The sequence below is a fragment of the Octopus sinensis genome, linkage group LG9 (assembly GCF_006345805.1).
Source record: "Octopus sinensis linkage group LG9, ASM634580v1, whole genome shotgun sequence".
Taxonomy (NCBI): domain Eukaryota; kingdom Metazoa; phylum Mollusca; class Cephalopoda; order Octopoda; family Octopodidae; genus Octopus; species Octopus sinensis.
The window spans coordinates 12,948,665-12,968,664 of record NC_043005.1 but is presented as its reverse complement, the minus strand read 5'-3'; the positions used below and the strand labels follow the sequence as shown (position 1 = coordinate 12,968,664).

General features: G+C 45.2%; 1 protein-coding gene and 1 long non-coding RNA gene across 3 annotated transcripts in view; both read left to right on the top strand.

The window, feature by feature from the left end:
- Positions 1 to 7,059, top strand: part of LOC118764680 — a 9,054-nt gene extending 1,995 nt beyond the window's left edge. For both annotated transcript variants that reach the window (XR_005000487.1, XR_005000488.1), the window contains exon 2: positions 6,867 to 7,059. This is a non-coding gene — a long non-coding RNA (uncharacterized LOC118764680). The remainder of the gene's footprint in view (positions 1 to 6,866) is intronic.
- Positions 7,060 to 7,085: 26 nt separating this feature from the next.
- Positions 7,086 to 16,205, top strand: LOC118764736. The gene is made up of 6 exons (XM_036505703.1): positions 7,086 to 8,263; positions 8,297 to 8,393; positions 9,444 to 9,726; positions 13,291 to 14,177; positions 14,262 to 14,376; positions 14,497 to 16,205. The coding sequence occupies exons 1-6, from the start codon at positions 7,086 to 7,088 to the stop codon at positions 16,203 to 16,205; spliced, it is 4,269 nt and encodes a 1,422-aa protein (XP_036361596.1).
- Positions 16,206 to 20,000: the final 3,795 nt, after the last annotated feature.

The following is a 20,000-nucleotide window of genomic DNA, read 5'->3' as shown; positions in this document are numbered from 1 at the left end:
GGTGCCACAAAACAAGTTCATTTGCTCATTCGTTCAATCCCACCAAACAGCCAAAACCTAACCTGTCTGTCATACTTGTGTCGGAAAGTCAGAATTTCATCTATTTCCACCAATCGATTCCTGGTTAGAAAACCAACCTCACAACAGTGTCGAAAAGTCAAAGTTTCATCTATTTATACCAATCGATTCCTGGTTAAAATAAAACAGTCGCCTGTAACCTCGCAGCAAAACAAAATCCAGATGACTTTGAAGACGGGTCCAGGAACTGCATTATAGCTCTATGTTTTTTTCTTTTATGCGCCCTTTTCAAGCCTAGCCCCGCTCATGAGCCTGGTTTCCCGGTTTCTATGGCGTATGTGTTCCTTCCAGCTGGACGGGACGCCAGTCCATCGCAGCGTTACAGGAAGAAAGAGTGAGAGAAAGTTGGGGCGAATGAGTACAACAAGGGGCGCCACCATCCCCTGCCGGAGACTCGTGGAGCTTTTAGATGTTTTCGCTCAATAAACACACACAACGCCCAGTCTGGAAATCGAAACCGCGATCCTCCGACCGCGAGTCCGCTGCCCTAACCACTGGGCCATTGCGCCTCCACGCATTACAGTTCTGCGGTCCCATAACAAACTTATTCAATAAGAGAACGATTTTACAGAGGAAGATTACTGTTGTCCAGAAAAGAACCTTCAAAGTTTAAAGCAGAACACTCTCATTATCGTCTTTTCTTGTTTTTCGCCCTAAGATAACTTTTTCTACAATACCATTGCTTCTGTTTTTCTCAATATGCTCATAGTTTTGCAATGAAGTTACCGTGAGAACGTAGAAAGTAAATGCCTTTTGCTGTTTTTCTCTTAGATACTGGCAATGCAGTGGTCATAGAATTTAAAAGTGCACGTCTAACACAAAGCCGTTCAACATTCAAGTTATTCAATTTATTCAGTTTGCGCATGTGTACACGAAAAATATTTCATCTTGAAATATTGTTTGCTATTTCTAGTATGTCGAGCTATTGCATATAGACGGTACCTTGTTCTTGTCTCTCAGTGATTTCAGACAGTTTTGACAGATTTGTTCAAAACACATCAAGACTCATAGAGAAAAAGCTGTACATTTCATTTTCAAAGTAAGACGAGTGTTGTTGGCATCCCTTTTGTCTCGGGAGACAATGTAGTTGCGCATAAAGTAGTCTAGTTCGGCTTTTACATTTCATGTCCTGATACATTTCCTGATGTGGCTGTGTAGTCCTATCCTGGACAAACACTCCCTCTGGCAGGTACCGGAAATGTAGCGAAGACTGTTCCTGGCTGGTTGTAATGCCATAGTTTCTTGTTGACGTCTTTTCTTGTCTTTCCATTTCTCCTCTCTCTCTCTCTGTCACTCCTTTGTATTCCCTCTTTTACGGTACGTCGCCAGTCTCCACGGTTGCCGGCAACTGCCTCCCAACCGCTAATATTGATGTTGCAGGCCTTCATGTCCCTTTTGCAAACATCCTTGTAACGTAAGAACGGTCTACCCACAGACTTAGTACCCCTAGCAAGCTCTCCGTAGAGTATGTCCTTGGGGATTCTGCCATCTTTCATACGGCTAACATGCCCAAGTCATCTCATACGTCTTTGTGTGAGGAGTGAAAACATGCTTGGTATTCCTGCTTGCCTGAGGACATCTTTGTTGGGGATATGATTCTGCCATTTGATACGGAGGATTTTCCGGAGGCAGCGCAGGTGAAAGATGTTTAGGCGACGCTCTTGGCGTGTGTATAGCGTCCAAGTCTCACTTCCATACAGTAGAGTGCTAAGTACACATGCCTGGTAGATCTTCATTTTCGTGGTCTTGGTCAGCTTATTGTTGTCCCAAGCCCGTTTGGAGAGTTGGGCCATCACAGCAGCTGCCTTGCCAATGCGTATATTGAGCTCAGTGTCAAGGGATAGGTTGTAGGTGACGGTAGAACCCAGATAGGTAAACTTCTCCACCTCTTGTAATCTGTGGTCTCCAATATGTATGTTTGGGATGTCCGATGTAGCCTGACCCATGATGTTGGTCTTCTTAAGGCTGATATCTAAGCCAAAGTCGTTACACGCTTGCTCAAAACAGTTAATGAGCCTTTGGAGGGCTTCTTCTGTGTGTGATACCAGAGCGGCATCATCAGCAAATAGCATCTCCTTGATCAGGACGTTTCTGATTTTGGTCTTGGCACGCAGGCGCAAGAGATTGAACAGTTTCCCGTCACTTCTACTGTGCAGAAACACTCCATCATCTGATGTCTGAAAGCCATGTGAGAGTAAGAGCGAGAAGAAGATGCCAAACAATGTACGAGCGAGGACACAGCCTTGCTTTACCCCGTTTTTTTATTTGGAAGGCGGCTGATGTCGAACCGTTGTGCTGTATGGTGCCTTGCATGTCATCATGGAAAGACTTGATGATCCTCAGCAGCTGTGGTGGACATCCGATTTTTTTGGAGCAGGATGAAGAGGCCTGTTCTGCTTACCGAGTCAAAAGCCTTTGTTAGATCAATGAAGGCCATATATAATGGCATTTTCTGCTCTCTGAAGTTGGCGTATGGAGAATATCATATCGATAGTTGATGTGCTTCTTCTAAAGCCACACTGCGATTCCGGATAGATTCGAGAAGCAAATAGTTGTAGCCTGGCCAGGATAACGCGGGCAAAGGTATTTCCAACAGTGCTTAGAAGAGATATTCCACGGTAATTGTTTTTGTAAAGCGTAATGATGTTAGCATCCCGCATATCCCGAGGGACTGTACCCTCTTCCCAGCACTGACACAGAAGCTCATGAAGGTGCCGAAGCAGGATGGTGTTTTTGCCGGCTTTGATGATCTCTGAGGGGATGCCGTCTTTTCCCGGAGCCTTGTTTCTTGCTAGGGAGTCAACAGCTTTGGTGAGCTCTGCTATAGATGGCGGACTGTCAAGTTCGCACATGACTGGCAAGATCTTGACACTCTCGACTGCAACCTCAGCCACTGTAGTCTCCCGTGAGTAGAGATCCTGGTAGTGCTCCACCCATCTATCCATTTACTTGCTTTGATCCCTGATGAGATCTCCAGTAGTTGATTTCAGAGGGGCTGACTTGGTTGCGGATGGACCGAGGGCCTTCTTCAAACCGGCATACATCCCACGGGTGTCGCCCCTGTCAGCAGCTGACTAGATACTCTGACAGATTTCCTGCCAATACCTATTTGCACAGCGTCTGGCTGTCAGTTGGGTTTTATTTCGTGCCTTTCTGAGTTCTTCGAGTGACTTTGTAGAAGAGTCACTCTTGTATTGCATCAGAGCTGCACGCTTTGCTTCGATAACTGGTTCCAGCTCTGAGAGCTCAGCATTGAACCAATCTGGGTTTTGCATTTCTCTCATACCGAAAGTACCTATTGATGTCGTATACAAAGCTTCCCCGATATAGTTCCACCTACTTTCAGCAGAGGAGGTTGGGCAGCTACTGAGGGCAACCTTGATAGAAGCAGCAAAACATTTTTGCAGTGTAGGGTCCGAGGTTCTGGCAGTGTTAATGCGTGGTCGGCCCACTTTCTTGGAGCGATGGACTTTTTTAGGCCCCCTACTTCTAATTAGTGAGTGGTCTGTGTCACAATCCGCGCTGTGGTAACTGCAGGTCAATAGAGTAGAACTCAGAAAGGATCTCCGTGTAATGATGAGATCCAGCTGATGCCAGTGGTGAGATCTTGGATGTCTCCAAGATGCCTTGTGGGATGGCTTGTTGGCAAAGAATGTGTTTGTGATGCACAGGTTGTGGTATGTGCAGAATTCGAGTAGTCTCTGACCATTGTCATTCATGTTACCAATACCAAAGTGTCCAACACAAATGGGCCACGAATCATGGTCAGATCCCACGCGAGCGTTAAAATCCCCTAGAAGGTAGATATTTTCAGTCGTTGGTATATTTTCTATGACACAGTTGAGATCTTTGTAGAACTGGTCCTTGGTCTCCTCTGAGCTGTAGAGAGTGGGAGCATAGATACTGAGTAGATGTACTGAGTCAGAAGAAGTCGAGAGGCGCAGTGAGAGGATACGCTCAGTGCCTCCTGATGGTGGTTCTATTGAGGAGAGTAGTGAGTTTCTCACTGCAAAGCCAACGCCATGTTGACGCCATGTTGACGAGATTCTTCTGGATTGCTTCCCTGCCAAAAGGTGAAATCCTGCTCTTTGAGTTTGCCGTTTGAGGGAAGTCTTGTCTCCTGTAGCCCAGCAATGTCTATGTTGAGCTTCTTTAGTTCACGGTCAATGATGGCCGTTTTCCTAGTGTCTTCAACCCTGAGTAGATCATCAGATATTCCAGGTGTTTTCTTGACTTTTAGTTGTTTGCTTGGTGCAGAGGTTGCAGGCCGCTTTTCAAGTCATACTCTTAGCTCCAAGCACCCAATGGAGCAGGCGGCCTGTGGCGGGTCAGCACCTTATTAACTGGGGGCTGCCCAGCTTGAGGTGGGCAGTAGCTAACCAATAGGACATGGAGGTCCCTCCCACCGTCAGAGGTAACCCGTAGCGCCCATATTTTATGCCAATCTGAATGGACTTATCACTCGTGACTGTTACCTCCCGTGTTGTTTCTGCAGCTTTTTACAGCAGCACTGAAGTGTCCTCTCCAGTTTTGCGCATGCCTGGGCTAGAGATAAGAAAGTCCTGGGTAGCCCAATCGTCAGGTTTCCTCTCTCGACCTTGCTGATGTAGTCCAAAGGAGTGCATTGCATTACGTTTGGCACCAGCTTGGTTGCAGGAGCTGCCGGAAGAGTGTCGAGTCGAACACTAGACCACCTTCGGGGCTCCACTCCGGATTTCTTTGAAGGTTGTCTCCTTTCCGTAACCCTGGATAGGGGCCCATACCGGGTACTGTCAGCCGGAGCCAGCTGAGCCCGGAACTCGTGTCAGGCAGGGTCGTCACTCCCTGAAGTAGTGAAGAAGTTCGCTACCCACTACGAGTGTAATAAGTTAAAAATATACCGCCGGGAGACTCGGCAATATATTGAAACCGAATTCTGAAATGGTTTATACTAGCGATCAATTATTTCATTTATACTAACACCGACCCGCTACAATATTACAGAATATTTGTAGTGAACTGCCGCCCACTTATATATAAGCTCCAGTCAGGTGAGGCAGTTGGATACGAGGCCAAAACAACATCTTCAGACTTTTTTCGTTTGAACATGTCCCCAAATGCATTGACTCATTTACAGCATACCGCTAGATTATTAATTAATTCCAATGATGCAAAAAAGTTAACATTACTTTTAATATTAGTCATCACAGAAGATATATCCTTTAAGAAGTAATTCATTTCAGTCAATATTATCAGCGTTAGTTATGTCCTCAATTACTTGCCTTCAGGAAGTTTTCAGTCCAAGGCGGCGAGCTAGCAGAACCGCCGGGCGAAATGCCTAGCAGTATTTCGTCTGTCTTTACGATCTGAGTTCAAATTCCGCCGAGGTCGACTTTGTTGTTCATCCTTTCGGGATCGATAAATTAGGTACCAGTTGCGTACTGGGGTCGATCTAATTGACTGGTCCTCTGCCCCAAAATTTCGGGCCTTGTACCTAGAGTAGAAAAGGAAGATTTCAGTCCCCACTTTTCTTTTTATCAATATATAAACAATTTGAAAATAAACTTTCAAATTGAAAAGAAAAAAAAACAACTTTCAGCTTAATGTTAGTGACCGTTGAATGTCGAATTTAACTGAGTTTGCTCTGTAAATTTCTGGTTATTTAAAACGAAAATAATATTTCCGGTTATATATCTAGAAAATGTTATTAATTTCATATCTGTTACTTTTCAAAAAGATGCCCAAGAAGGGAGAATTTATGTGGTCACTCAAACAGTATGATGTAGAAGACAAATTTCGCAAACATACGACAAGCCACATTTCTTGACTTGCAAGAAATGGTATCTACATTTCACTCAAATTGTACCCCCAGGGTTTTCGGAACGTTGTTCATAGTTAGAACGTCTTCCATCATAAACCGACTTGATTACTAGCAGTGAAATTACCTCGACTAGCGATTTGAAATCTCTTTACAATATGATTTATTATCATTATTTTTAGTTGTACCTGAACTGGCTTTACTCTTTTAGAGAAACTGAAATGGTGGCATTCCTAAAGATATCAGTGGTTTAAGTTGAGATAAATTAAAATAGTGTCAACTAGTGACTGAACCTGCATTACTTTCCATCTCGATATATTGGAGTGCTCGCCACACTTTTCGTTTTTAATATATTGCATATAGCTTCTAAAGTTTGGCACAGGACCGGCAATGTTTACGGGTGGGGTAAGGCCATTACATCAACCCCAGTTTTCAATTGGTACTTATTTGAAAGGATAAAAAGCAAAGTCAACCTCGGCGGGGATTTGAACTCAGAACGTAAAGACGGACGAAATACCGCTAGGCATTTTGCCTGGCGTGCTAACGATTCTGTCAGCTCGCTCCTTATATCAAATATTGATTTCTTTTGTCAGTGGGAAGCTTAGATTAGTGCTACGCGATTTGACATCCGGTATTTAGTTAAATTGCTTTATATTCTAAGTTGAAAGCTTATCAAAGTTTACTTAATTTCTCAAGCTTACAAATTCAACAAAAAACATTTCCTAATGATCAAGCCGGTTTGTAATCAAAAGCTTCCCATCGTTTAATTCAGATTAATTCTGTATCCGAAACCATATCATCGAATGCCTTGTTCCCTATTTTTAGTCGGTAGTGGCGGGATTTGAGGGAGATTCGCTTACTATCTCTAGAAGCTCAAGCGAACGCGTAGATGTTCCTTCCTTGGCTCGGAATAAGAACCGGACCATTAATAAATGTTTCCTCTATATTTGTGAATTTGTGCCTAAGTTAGAAATCATTGTTATTATAACAGGCGCAGAAGAACGCAGAAGAGATGCCTTTAAATGCCATGTCTATTGTGGCTGAGAGAATATTACAATAAGAACCAGAAATGATATGGAACGTTTTCAGAAGTCTATACTACACACCTGTAACGTTTAACCAGTCAAAAAGTTTCGCTACTCAATAAAGGAGACTCAACATTTGACGAGAAATCCTCACTAGTCAAAAGACAGAAACACAATAGCCAAGAATGAAATCTAACCAAGCCAAAGGTTCATCTAAACACACCGGTCGAGACAAGAACACCAAATTAGGGAGTGTAAGCAGTGAATTTGGAAGTCTCTCTAGTGATGAAGTAGGGAGTGCAACTAGCGAATTTGAAAGCGTTGCAAGTGAACGAGCGAGCTCAAGTAGTGAACAAGAAGATATCATCAGCGAAGAGAGCAGCGATGTTGATAAAAAGGGATTCCCCAAAGAAAAGACGACTCGTCAACCAGATTATCTTACCGATGAAAAAGAGAGCGCAATCAGTTCAAAAACGGAAAATCCCCAATCACAAACGAAGCTTGATGCAACAGAGGCGACTAGCCTCAGTAATCAACTAGGGACTATAACCAGTGAATTCGGAAGCTTAGGAAGTGAACCAGCAAGCTTAAGTAGTGAACAAGATGATGTCATCTCCGATGACAACACCATTGTTGAAACCGACAAGAGGAACTTGTCTTCCCGTACAAAAAGGAAGACTAGTCAATCAGATTATCTTACCGATGAAAAAAGGGTTCGTATCAGTCCACAAGGGAGCACAAATAGCCAAAGCAGGGAAAATCAACAAACGCGAGTGAAATTTGATGCAACAGGGAGCCTCACTAGTAGTCAACTAGGGTCTGCTACCAGTGAATACGGAAGCCTAGGAAGTGAACCAGCGAGCCTATATAGTGACGAAGAAGCCCTCATCTTTCCACAAGGAAGAATAATCTGCGATCAAGAGGCCACCACTAGTAAAGACGACTGCTGCATCTATTCACGACTGAAGCGCATCAGTGAAGAGAACAGTGCTATCAGTGAAGAAGAGATGCCCTGTAGAGATCCCGTTTGTGGACAAAGTAACATAACCTGTCAAAGATGTGGGTTCACATGTCCACAAGAGAACGTCATCTGTCGAGAAACGTCCTACACTTGTACAGGGAAGGGGCCCGTTTGTGAACAATTCGACATAACCTGTCAAGAATGTGGATTCACATACCCACAAGAGAACGTCAGCAGTAAACAAAAGTTTTGCAATTGTGCAAACGTGGGCTTCGTTTGTGAACAAAACAAAATGACCTGTCAACGGTGTGGCTTCACAAGCGCAAGAGAGAACGTCGTCCGTCAACCAAAGACCCAAATTTGTGTAAGAAAGGACTACGTTTGTAAACAAAGCAACATAACATGTCAACAACCTGGCTTCCCATGCCCACAAATCGATCAATTACGGACCCCCATTTATGTAAAAAGGGGCCCAATTATTCCAGAAGACAGCGTCACTAGTAAAGAAAGACAGGTCAAACGTCAGCCTGAGATCATCACTAGTGAACAGGTAGACGTCGAGAGTCGGCGAGAAAGCATCCCGAGTCAACACCAGAGATCGACAGCAAACGAGAGAGCATCGCTAGTCAAAAAGTAGACGTCGAGAGTCGGCGAGAAAGCATCCGAGTCAACACGCAGAGATCGACAGCAACGAGAGAGCGTCGCTAGTCAAAAAGTAGACGTCGAGAGTCGGCGAGAAAGCATCCGAGTCAACACGCAGAGATCGACAGCAAACGAGAGAGCGTCGCTAGTCAAAAAGTAGACGTCGAGAGTCGGCGAGAGAAAGCATCCCGAGTCAACACGCAGAGATCGACAGCAAACGAGAGAGCGTCGCTAGTCAAAAAGTAGACGTCGAGAGTCGGCGAGAGAAAGCATCCCGAGTCAACACGCAGAGATCGACAGCAAACGAGAGAGCGTCGCTAGTCAAAAAGTAGACGTCGAGAGTCGGCGAGAAAGCATCCCGAGTCAACACGCAGAGATCGACAGCAAACGAGAGAGCGTCGCTAGTCAAAAAGTAGACGTCGAGAGTCGGCGAGAAAGCATCCCGAGTCAACACGCAGAGATCGACAGCAAACGAGAGAGCGTCGCTAGTCAAAAAGTAGACGTCGAGAGTCCGCGAGAAAGCATCCCGAGTCAACACGCAGAGATCGACAGCAAACGAGAGAGCGTCGCTAGTCAAAAAGTAGACGTCGAGAGTCGGCGAGAAAGCATCCCGAGTCAACACGCAGAGATCGACAGCAAACGAGAGAGCGTCGCTAGTCAAAAAGTAGACGTCGAGAGTCGGCGAGAAAGCATCCCGAGTCAACACGCAGAGATCGACAGCAAAAGAGAGAGCGTCGCTAGTCAACAAGTAAACGTCGAGAGTCGGCGAGAAAGCATCCCGAGTCAACACGCAGAGATCGACAGCAAACGAGAGAGCATCGCTAGTCAAAAAGTAGACGTCGAGAGTCGGCAGGAAACCATCACTAGTGAGAAAGGAGACACCAACATTCAACAAGAGAGCATCACTAGAGAACATGTAGACGTCGACAGTCAAAGAGAGAGCATCACTGGTCAACAAGTAGACGTCGACAGTCGCCGAGAAAGCTCCACTAGTAAGGAACAAGATGTCACCAATCAGCAAGAGAGCATCACTTGTCAAGAAGGAGAGGTCGACAGTAAACAAGAGGGCATCACAAGTCAACAGGGGATCGTCGACAGTCCACGAGAGAATATCACTAGTCAACAATTAGACGTCGACAGTCAACGTGAGTTTATCAGTAGTGAAGAAGGTGATGTCAAAAGTCAGCGAGAGAGCATTACTAGTCAAGAAGGTCTCATCAACAGAAGACGAGGGAGCAACGCTAGTCCTCAAATATTCGTCGAAGGTCCTAGTAAAGAAGGTGACGTCAAAAGTCAACGAGAGAGCATTCCTAGTCAAGAAGGAGAGATCGACAGTAAACGGGAGATCATCACAGGTCAACAAGGAATGGTCGACAGTCCTCGAGTGACTGATGAACAATTAGATGCTGATAGTCAACGAGAATGCATCATTAGTGAAGAAGGTATCATCAAAAGACAACGAGAGAGCATCACTTGTCAAGAAGGAACCGTCGACAGTCCTCGAGAGAGTGTCCCTGGTCAACAATTAGACGTTAACAGTCAACGAGAGGGCATTATTAGTGAAGAAGGTGGTGTCAAAAGTCAACGAGAGAGCGTTACAAGTCAAGAAGGACACATCGGCAGTAAACGAGGGAGCATCACAAGTCAAGAAGGAATCGTCGTCAGTCCTCGAGGGAGCATCACGGATCAAGACGGACGCATCGACAGTAAACGGGAGAATATCACTAGTCAACAATTAGACGTCGACAGTCAACGTAAGTTTATCAGTAGTGAAGAAGGTGATGTCAAAAGTCAGCGAGAGAGCATTCCTAGTCAAGAAGGACTCATCAACAGAAGACGAGGGAGCAACGCTAGTCCTCAAATATTAGTCGAAGGTCCTAGTCAAGAAGGTGACCTCAAAAGTCATCGAGAGAGCATTACTAGTCAAGAAGAAGAGATTGAGAGTAAATGGGAGATCATCACAGGTCAACAAGGAATGGTCGACAGTCCTCGAGTGACTGATGAACAATTAGATGCTGATAGTCAACGAGAATGCATCATTAGTGAGGAGGGTGTCGTCAAAAGTCAACGAGAGAGCATCACTAGTCAACAAGGAACCGTCGACGTTCCTAGAGAGAGTGTCACTGGTCAACAATTAGACGTTGACAGTCAACAAGAGGGCATCATTAGTGAAGACGGTGAAGTCAAACGTCAACGAGAGAGCATTCCTAGTCAAGAAGGGCGCATCGACAGTAAACGAGGGAGCAACACGGGTCAGCAAGAAATCGCCGTCAGTCCTCGAGGGAGCACCACTAGTCAAGAAGGACGCATCGGCAGTAAACGAGGGAGCAACACAGATCAGCAAGGAATCGTCGTCAGTCCTCGAGGGAGCACCACTAGTCAAGAAGGACGCATCGACAGTAAACGAGGGAGCAACACGGGTCAGCAAGAAATCGCCGTCAGTCCTCGAGGGAGCACCACTGGTCAAGAAGGACGCATCGACAGTAAACGAGGGAGCAATACGGGTCAGCAAGAAATCGCCCTCAGTCCTCGAGGGAGCACCACTAGTCAAGAAGGAGGCATCGACAGTAAACGCGGGAGCAACACGGGTCAGCAAGAAATCGCCGTCAGTCCTCGAGGGAGCACCACTAGTCAAGAAGGACGCATCGACAGTAAACGCGGGAGCAACACGGGTCAGCAAGAAATCGCCGTCAGTCCTCGAGGGAGCACCACTGGTCAAGAAGGACGCATCGACAGTAAACGAGGGAGCAGCACAGATCAGCAAGGAATCGCCGTCAGTCCTCGAGGGAGCACCACTAGTCAAGAAGGACGCATCGACTGTAAACGAGGGAGCAACACGGGTCAGCAAGAAATCGCCGTCAGTCCTCGAGGGAGCACCACTGGTAAAGAAGGACGCATCGACAGTAAACGAGGGAGCAGCACAGATCAGCAAGGAATCGCCGTCAGTCCTCGAGGGAGCACCACTGGTCAAGAAGGACGCATCGACAGTAAACGAGGGAGCAACACGGGTCAGCAAGAAATCGCCGTCAGTCCTCGAGGGAGCACCACTGGTCAAGAAGGACGCATCGACAGTAAACGAGGGAGCAGCACAGATCAGCAAGGAATCGCCGTCAGTCCTCGAGGGAGCACCACTAGTCAAGAAGGACGCATCGACAGTAAACGAGGGAGCAAGACAAGTCAGCAAGGAATCGTCGTCAGTCCTCGAAGGAGCACCACTAGTCAAGAAGGACGCATCGACAGTAAACGAGGGAGCAAGACAAGTCAGCAAGGAATCGTCGTCAGTCCTCGAGGGAGCACCACTAGTCAAGAAGGACGCATCGACAGTAAACGAGGGAGCAAGACAAGTCAGCAAGGAATCGTCGTCAGTCCTCGAGGGAGCACCACTAGTCAAGTAGGACGCATCGACAGTAAACGAGGGAGCATGACAACTCCACAAGGAACCGTCGACAGTCCTCGAGATGACATCACTAATCAACAATTCGACGTCGAGGGTCAACGAGAGGACATCATTGGTGAAGAAGGTGACGTCAAATGTCCACGAGAGAGCATTACTAGACAAGAAGGGCGCATCGACAGTAAAAAAGAGAGCGCTACAGGTCAGCAAAGAATCGATTTCACTCCACAAGAGAGCATCACTAGTCAAGAAGGACGCATCGACAGTAAACGAGGGAGCATCACTAGTCAACAAGGAAACGTCATCACTCCTCGAGTGAGCAACACCAGTCTAGAGCGACGCATCGACAGTAAACGAGGAAGCAAGACAAGTCAGCAAAGAATAGTCGTTAGTCCCCGAGGGAGCATCACAAGTCAACAAGGAAATGTCTTCACTCCTCGAGAGAGCCTCACTAATCTAGAAGGACGCATCGACAGTAAACGAGGGAGCATCACAAGTCCACAAATATACGATGCTAGTCCTCGTGAGAGTATCGTTAGTCAACTAATTTACATGAACACGCAACGAGACGACATCATTTGTGAAGAAGGTGACGTCAAAGCTCAACGAGAGAACATCACTAGTCAAGAACGTATCATTGATAGTCAACGAGTGAGCATCACAAGCCAAGAAGAAATCGTCGACAGTCCTCGAGAGATCATCACAAGTCAACAATTAGACGTCGACAGTCAACGAGAGGGTATCATTGGTGAAGAAGGTGACGTCAAACGTCCACGAGAGAGCATTCCTAGTCAAGAAGGACGCATCGACAGTAAACGAGGGAGCATCACAAGTCAACAAGGAATCGTCGTCAGTCCTCGAGAGGACATCACTAGTCAAAAAGGACTCATCGACAGTAAACGAGGGAGCATCACAAGTCAACAAGGAATCGTTGACAGTCCTCGAGTGACTGATGAACAATTAGATGCTGATCGTCAACGAGAATGCATCATTAGTGAAGAGGGTGTCGTCAAAAGTCAACGAAAGAGCATCACTAGTCAACAAGAAACCGTCGGCAGTCCTCCAGAGAGTGTCACTGGTCAACAATTAGACGTTGACAGTCAACGAGAGGGTATCATTGGTGAAGAAGGTGACGTCAAACGTCCACGAGAGAGCATTCCTAGTCAAGAAGGACGCATCGACAGTAAACGAGGGAGCATCACAAGTCAACAAGGAATCATCGTCAGTCCTCGAGAGGACATCACTAGTCAAAAAGGACTCATCGACAGTAAACGAGGGAGCATCACAAGTCAACAAGGAATCGTTGACAGTCCTCGAGTGACTGATGAACAATTAGATGCTGATAGTCAACGAGAATGCATCATTAGTGAAGAAAGTGTCGTCAAAAGTCAACGAAAGAGCATCACTAGTCAACAAGAAACCGTCGACAGTCCTCGAGAGAGTGCCACTGGTCAACAATTAGACGTTGACAGTCAACGAGAGGGCATCATTAGTGAAGACGGTGAAGTCAAACGTCCACGAGAGAGCATTCCTAGTCAAGAAGGACGCATCGACAGTAAACGAGGGAGCATCACAAGTCAACAAGGAATCGTCGACAGTCCTCGAGAGGACATCACTAGTCAACAATTAGACGTCGACAGTCAACGAGAGGGCATCATTGGTGAAGAAGGTGACGTCAAACGTCCACGAGAGAGCATTACTAGTCAAGAAGGGCGCATCGACAGTAAACGAGGGAGCATCACAAGTCAACAAGCAATCGTCGACAGTCCTCGAGAGGACATCACTAGTCAACAATTAGACGTCGACAGTCAACGAGAGGGCATCATTGGTGAAGAAGGTGACGTCAAACGTCCAAGAGAGAGCATTCCTAGTCAAGAAGGACGCACCGACAGTAAACGAGGGAGCATCACAAGTCAACAAGGAATCGTCGACAGTCCTCGAGAGGACATCACTAGTCAACAATTAGACGTCGACAGTCAACGAGAGGGCATCATTGGTGAAGAAGGTGACGTCAAACGTCCAAGAGAGAGCATTCCTAGTCAAGAAGGACGCATCGACAGTAAACGAGGGAGCATCACAAGTCAACAAGGAATCGTCGACAGTCCTCGAGAGGACATCACTAGTCAACAATTAGACGTCGACAGTCAACGAGAGGGCATCATTGGTGAAGAAGGTGACGTCAAACCTCAACGAGAGAGCATTCCTAGTCAAGAAGGACGCATCGACAGTAAACGAGGGAGCATCACAAGTCAGCAAGGAATCGTCGTCAGTCCTCGAGAGGACATCACTAATCTAGAAGGACGCATCGACAGTAAACGAGGGAGCATCAAAAGTCAGCAAGGAATCGTCGACAGTCCTCGGAAGAGCATCACTAGTCAACACTTAGACGTCGACAGTCAACGAGTGGGCATCATTGGTGAAGAAGGTGACGTCAAACGTGAACCAGAGAGCATCACTGGTCAAGAAGGACGCATCGACAGTAAACGAGGGAGCATCACAGGTCAACAAGGAATCATCGACAGTCCTCGAGTGACTAATGAACAATTAGATGCTGATAGTCAACGAGAATGCATCATTGGTGAAGAGGGTGTCGTCAAAAGTCAACGAAAGAGCATCACAAGTCAACAAGAAACCGTCGAGAGTCCTCGAGAGAGTGTCACTGGTCAACAATTAGACGTTGACAGTCAACGAGAGGACATCATTGGTGAAAAAGGTGACGTCAAACGTCCACGAGAGGGCATTCCTAGTCACGAAAGAGGCATTGACAGTTACTGGAAGAACATCACTAGTGAAAGAGACGTTGACAGTCCACGAGAGTGCATCAATTGTCAACAAAGAAGCATTAAAATACAACGAGATATTGCCACTAGTCAAGGAGACGTCATCAGTCAGCAAGAAGGATACGTAAAAATTCAACGAGAGGGCATCAGTACTCAAAACGAAGCCGTCAAAAGTCAACGAGAGAGTATTACTTATCAAGGAGACGTCGACAGTGAACGAGAAATCATCTCTAGTCAAGGAATCCTCAAATATCCGCGAGAGAGCATCAGTAGTCAACCAGGGGTGTGCATCACTAGTCAACAAGGAGAGAGCTTCACTATTCATGAAGGATACGGGATAATTCAACGAGAGAGAATCACTAGTCAAAAAGAGACTATTCCCGTTCATCAAGAGACCCACACCATTGAAGATGGATGCTTATACAGTGCACATCAGCAAGCCAGACCCGTCAGTCAAGAAAGATGCTTAAACAGCCAAGCAATCTACATCGACGATCAAGCCCGACACATCTGTCAACAAGCTATATTCACCAATCAGAATAAAGAGAAAAGCCCCAGCCGTTCAGAAAGTAGCCTCAGTAGTGAAAAAGGAAGCGCTGCCAGTCTAGAAGAGAGCAGGAGTACCAGCCAAGAAGACCTTGCCAATCAAGATGGAGCCATTCTCAGTGAACAAAGGCATATAACCATTCAAAAGGTGAACCCCATCAACAAACGAATGAAACCTATTTGTCAATGTGCGGATATACCTAAGATACGAATGAATATAGGTACTCAGCAGGCGAGCCTCAGAAATCAACAGGGTCATTTCACGAGTCAAAAACGATGCTCAGTTTGTCAGCAAGAAAGTCGTCCCATATACCGAGTCATCCCCTGCAACCGACATGTGAACCATCAAATAAACATCACCAAATCAAACAAATGCTTTACCAACCAACTAAGTAACTTCAGTCAACAAGCGGACCATAGTAACGAATATCAGAACCTTATCAATCATCAACGGAGCCTCACCAGCCATCAACAGAGCCTCTCTAGCCAACGAAATAGTCTCGTTAAGCAAGAGATGGCCTTCTCCGATCTAATGCAAAACCCCTTTACCAAACAAAGGACACTTACGTCCCCACCGGATTTCTACACAAAAGAACATTGTATCCAGTATAGGAGCCACCCCAAAGAGCAGATCTTCCGTACTGGGCAACAAGAGTGTGCCAGCTGTCGACAGGTGGGCCTCAGCTCACAAGAGAGGAACAACAGCCAATGTGTATGTCACACCAGCAAGCACGTGTGCCATGACAACAAACAACATTACCACATCAGGCATCAAGGTGGCCTTACTAGGCCACGAGTCGTCCCCAACAGACTAAAAGGATGTCATTTTTGCAATCAACAGGTCGCTGCTTCTGCAAGTACTGGAAATTCAGGGTTCAAGACACGATGCTTACCGGCCACTATGTGTGTCCCACCAGTAAGGAAAGGGCCGTGCCAGATAACAAGTATCGAGGTTCATCATTCAATGAAGAAACCTCAGTAGCTATCAAGCAAGACTTACCATTTGAAGAGTGTCCTTCATTGTGCATGCAGCAATCGAGGAGGGCGCAAAATCAACAAACATGATATTGTAACTGAATAAATTATTTAGAACTCCTGACTCGTCTTACAGTCTTACCAAGATCACATACATATATACATGCATTCATACATGTATATATGGCTGTATATACATACATACATTCATACATACATTCATACATACATACATACATACATACATACATATATACATAATACATACATACATACTCTTTTACTCTTTTACTTGTTTCAAACATTTGACTGCGGCTATGCTGGAGCACCGCCTTTAATCGAGCAACTCGATTTTTTGTAAGCCCAGTACTTATTCTATCGGTCGCTTTTGCCGAACCGCTAAGTAACGGGGACATAAACACACCAGCATCGGTTGTCAAGCAATTCTAGGGGGACAAACACACTCACACAAACACACACACACATATATATACATATACATATATACGACGGGCTTCTTTCAGTTTCCGTCTACCAAATCCACTCACAAGGCATTGGTCGACCCGAGGCTATAGTAGAAGACACTTGCCCAAGGTGCCACGCAGTGGGACTGAACCCGGAACCATGTGGTTGGTAAACAAGCTACTTACCACACAGCCACTCCACATACATACATTCAAAAATGTCGAACGATCCATTGCTGGATAGAATTTATTTATTTATGAATTAAGGCTCACATTGGTTTCATCTCAACACTTTTTTGAGCCGATCACATAGGGGAATGGTGTTCGTCTCCATTCTGGAGAAAAACCAAAATATAAACAAAAATACAGACAGAAGAAAAATCACGTCTTTAATTGTAGAATTCACCATTGCTTCCGCTGTGTCAACATATCTAGATTTACAAAATATCATAGTAATTGATATATCCAAAACAGAATGTTAACACAACGCTTTCAAGGCGATCCAAAATTAGGATACATTCAAAGTGATATACTAATTTCAATGGTATTTTCTATATTTAAATATGTTGATACAACAGAAACAATTTCTCCAATTAAAGAGATTTTCTCTATCAGTATTTCTCGAAGTTCTTCTAAATGATATTTGGATCTACTTGTCATACATCAAGATTACGATGGGTGTGTACTCTGCTTGCATTTATTGGTGTCTGATTGTGTGGTAGATTTATCTAAATTCCTTTAAATCTGAGTGTTTTATTGATACCTGTTTGGATTTTTTAGTTCTTCCTTTTCTTCTTACCACACACACACACAACACACACACACACACACACACACGCTCTTTATTTGTGAATAAATGCTACCATTGGTTTCATGTTAAGACGAGTAGGAAAATATCCTAGTATCTTAACAATTTTTCAAGCCGATCATACGGAGAAAGGTGCCCGCCTCCATTTTGGAAAACAGTCTCGTTTCTGTTTTCCAAAATGGAGAACACCTTTCCGCGTGCGATCGGTTTGAAAAATTGTTAAGATAGTAGGATATTTTCCTACTCGTCTTAACATGAAACCAATGGTAGCATTTATTCACAAATCAAGAAATTATATATCCACCAATGCGTTGTTGAGCACTCATTTCATTGTTCTACATTTACGTATATATATATATATATATATATATCACAAATATTTTATCACAATAAACAAATGTAATGTGTCGCTGTTCAATAAGAAAATTGCAGGATCCTCATATGTCATATGTCGTCTATTGACAGGAGAGTCCATGCTGTATATATTTATATATATATATATATATATATATATTGATTGATTGATTGATTGATTCCAGTTTCAGCTTATGATCTGTGGCCATGCTTGGGCACCGCCATTTGGTGTTGCTACTTGGTTTCACTTCATGGAGGCTTTCTAGCAACTGCTATTTGGTGCATGAGAGAGTTCGATGCAGCTGCCCTCATCTGCCCCTCCTGCCGTGAAGTTGGTTCATCTGGGACACCTGACAGGAAGAGATCCAGCTCCATTTTAAAGACATCTGTATCCACCCCATGCAGGTCTCTCAGGTTCATCGGGAGGATATTGAAGAGCTGTGGGCCTCGGAAGCCCAGGCTATCACAGAATCTTGTCCTACATCTTGATGGCAAGTTTGGAGTCCTAGGCACCACGCAGTGGCGCCCAGTTCTGGCGTTTGCGTAACTCTCGATGCCAAAGTTCAGGACACTTCCCTCCAGGATCTTCCAGATGTATATTATGGCATATCTTTCCCGCCTACGCTCCAGGGATATAATTTTAATCTCTTGAGTCTTTCCCAGTAGCTTACATTCTGCATAGAGGCTATCTTCTTCGTGTAGCTTCGTTGGATCGCCTCAAGTTCTGTGATCAACTTGACACTGGATGGTGACCATAGCTGAGAGCAATAGTCAAAGTGACTTAGGACAAGTGTCTTCCAGAGGACCATCATGGTTTCTTGTTCTCTTGTTCTAAAGGTTCTAAGAATCCATCCAGCCAGCCGTCTGCATTTCATTGTCAGTTTAGCAACATGTACATGAAATGTCGCGTCATCACTCATGTGAATACCCAGGTCACGCACTGATTGTGCCTCTGGGATTGCAATCCCTCCGGGTTCAGTTTTGCATGCTGATAGTATAAAGCTTGAAACTTTTCAGCATTAAACTGCATGCTATTCTTTTCAGCCCACTTGTATATTTCGTCCAGCTCATATTGCAGGTGCCTAGTGTCTTCAGGGTTCTGTATTGCCTGTGAAACTTTTGTATCATCTGCATAACTTGTGATCGTGGCTCTCCGCGTGGCTGAGGGCATGTCTGAGAGGGCCATTATGAACAGTAGTGGTCCCAAAGCAGTGCCCTGTGGAACACCGCTCACTATTTGCGTGCTAATGGAAGTGGCCCCATTGGCTACTACCACCTGACTTCTATTCTTCAGAAAGTCGTGAAGCCATTCTCCTAGTTTTCCAACTATGCCAAGATCACGCAGTTTGTGACATATCATTCCATGATCGACTTTATCGAAGGCCTTTGCGAAGTCGAGATATATGACTTCCACATTTGAGTGGTTGAGCAGTTGTTTCAGCACCCAGTCATAGTGCTGCAGGAGCTGAGTTAAGCAGCTTCTCCTGGTCGGAAACCATGTTGGGTGTCAGGCAGCAAGTCATTTCTTCAAGGAAGGTGATTAGTTTCCTTCTGACTATTCGTTCCATGACCTTGCTGATGTGTGAGGTCAGAGAGATAGGTCTGTAGTTCTTGGCCTCCGCTCTGCTACCTCCTTTATGAATAGGGCATATTTTACCTTCCTTCAGTTTTCTTGGAAGTTTGCCAGCTGCAAGGAAGCTCTGAAAGAGGAACTGCAGTGGTCTTGCTAAGACTCTCTTACATACTTTTAGGAGGATTGCCGGGAATCCATCGGGGCCAATAGCTGAGTCTATTTTCATTTCATCTATAGCCTTTATTACATCGTCTTCCTTTATATCGATGTAATTTAACGTTGCCGCCTCTGATTCTATATCTGCAGTGGTAAAAAAGTCAGTTGGATTGCTGATTTGGAAATGCCCAAGGGGTGGAGTGAAAACACTCTTGAATTGTTCATTCAGTATTTCACTTACCCTCATTGGTTTTCCTGTGAGTGTGCCATCCTTTTCAAGGAGTGGCCTATCCTACAGTGCACCGTAGCTGTTTCTTTGGCATACCTGTAGAAAGCTCTGGGGTTAGTTTTTATGTTGTCTATAGCCCAGGCTTCTTTGTCTGCTCTTTCCTTCTCATGGGAGAGTTGCAGACAATTTTCAATTTCCAAAAGTTTTATTTTCAGGCG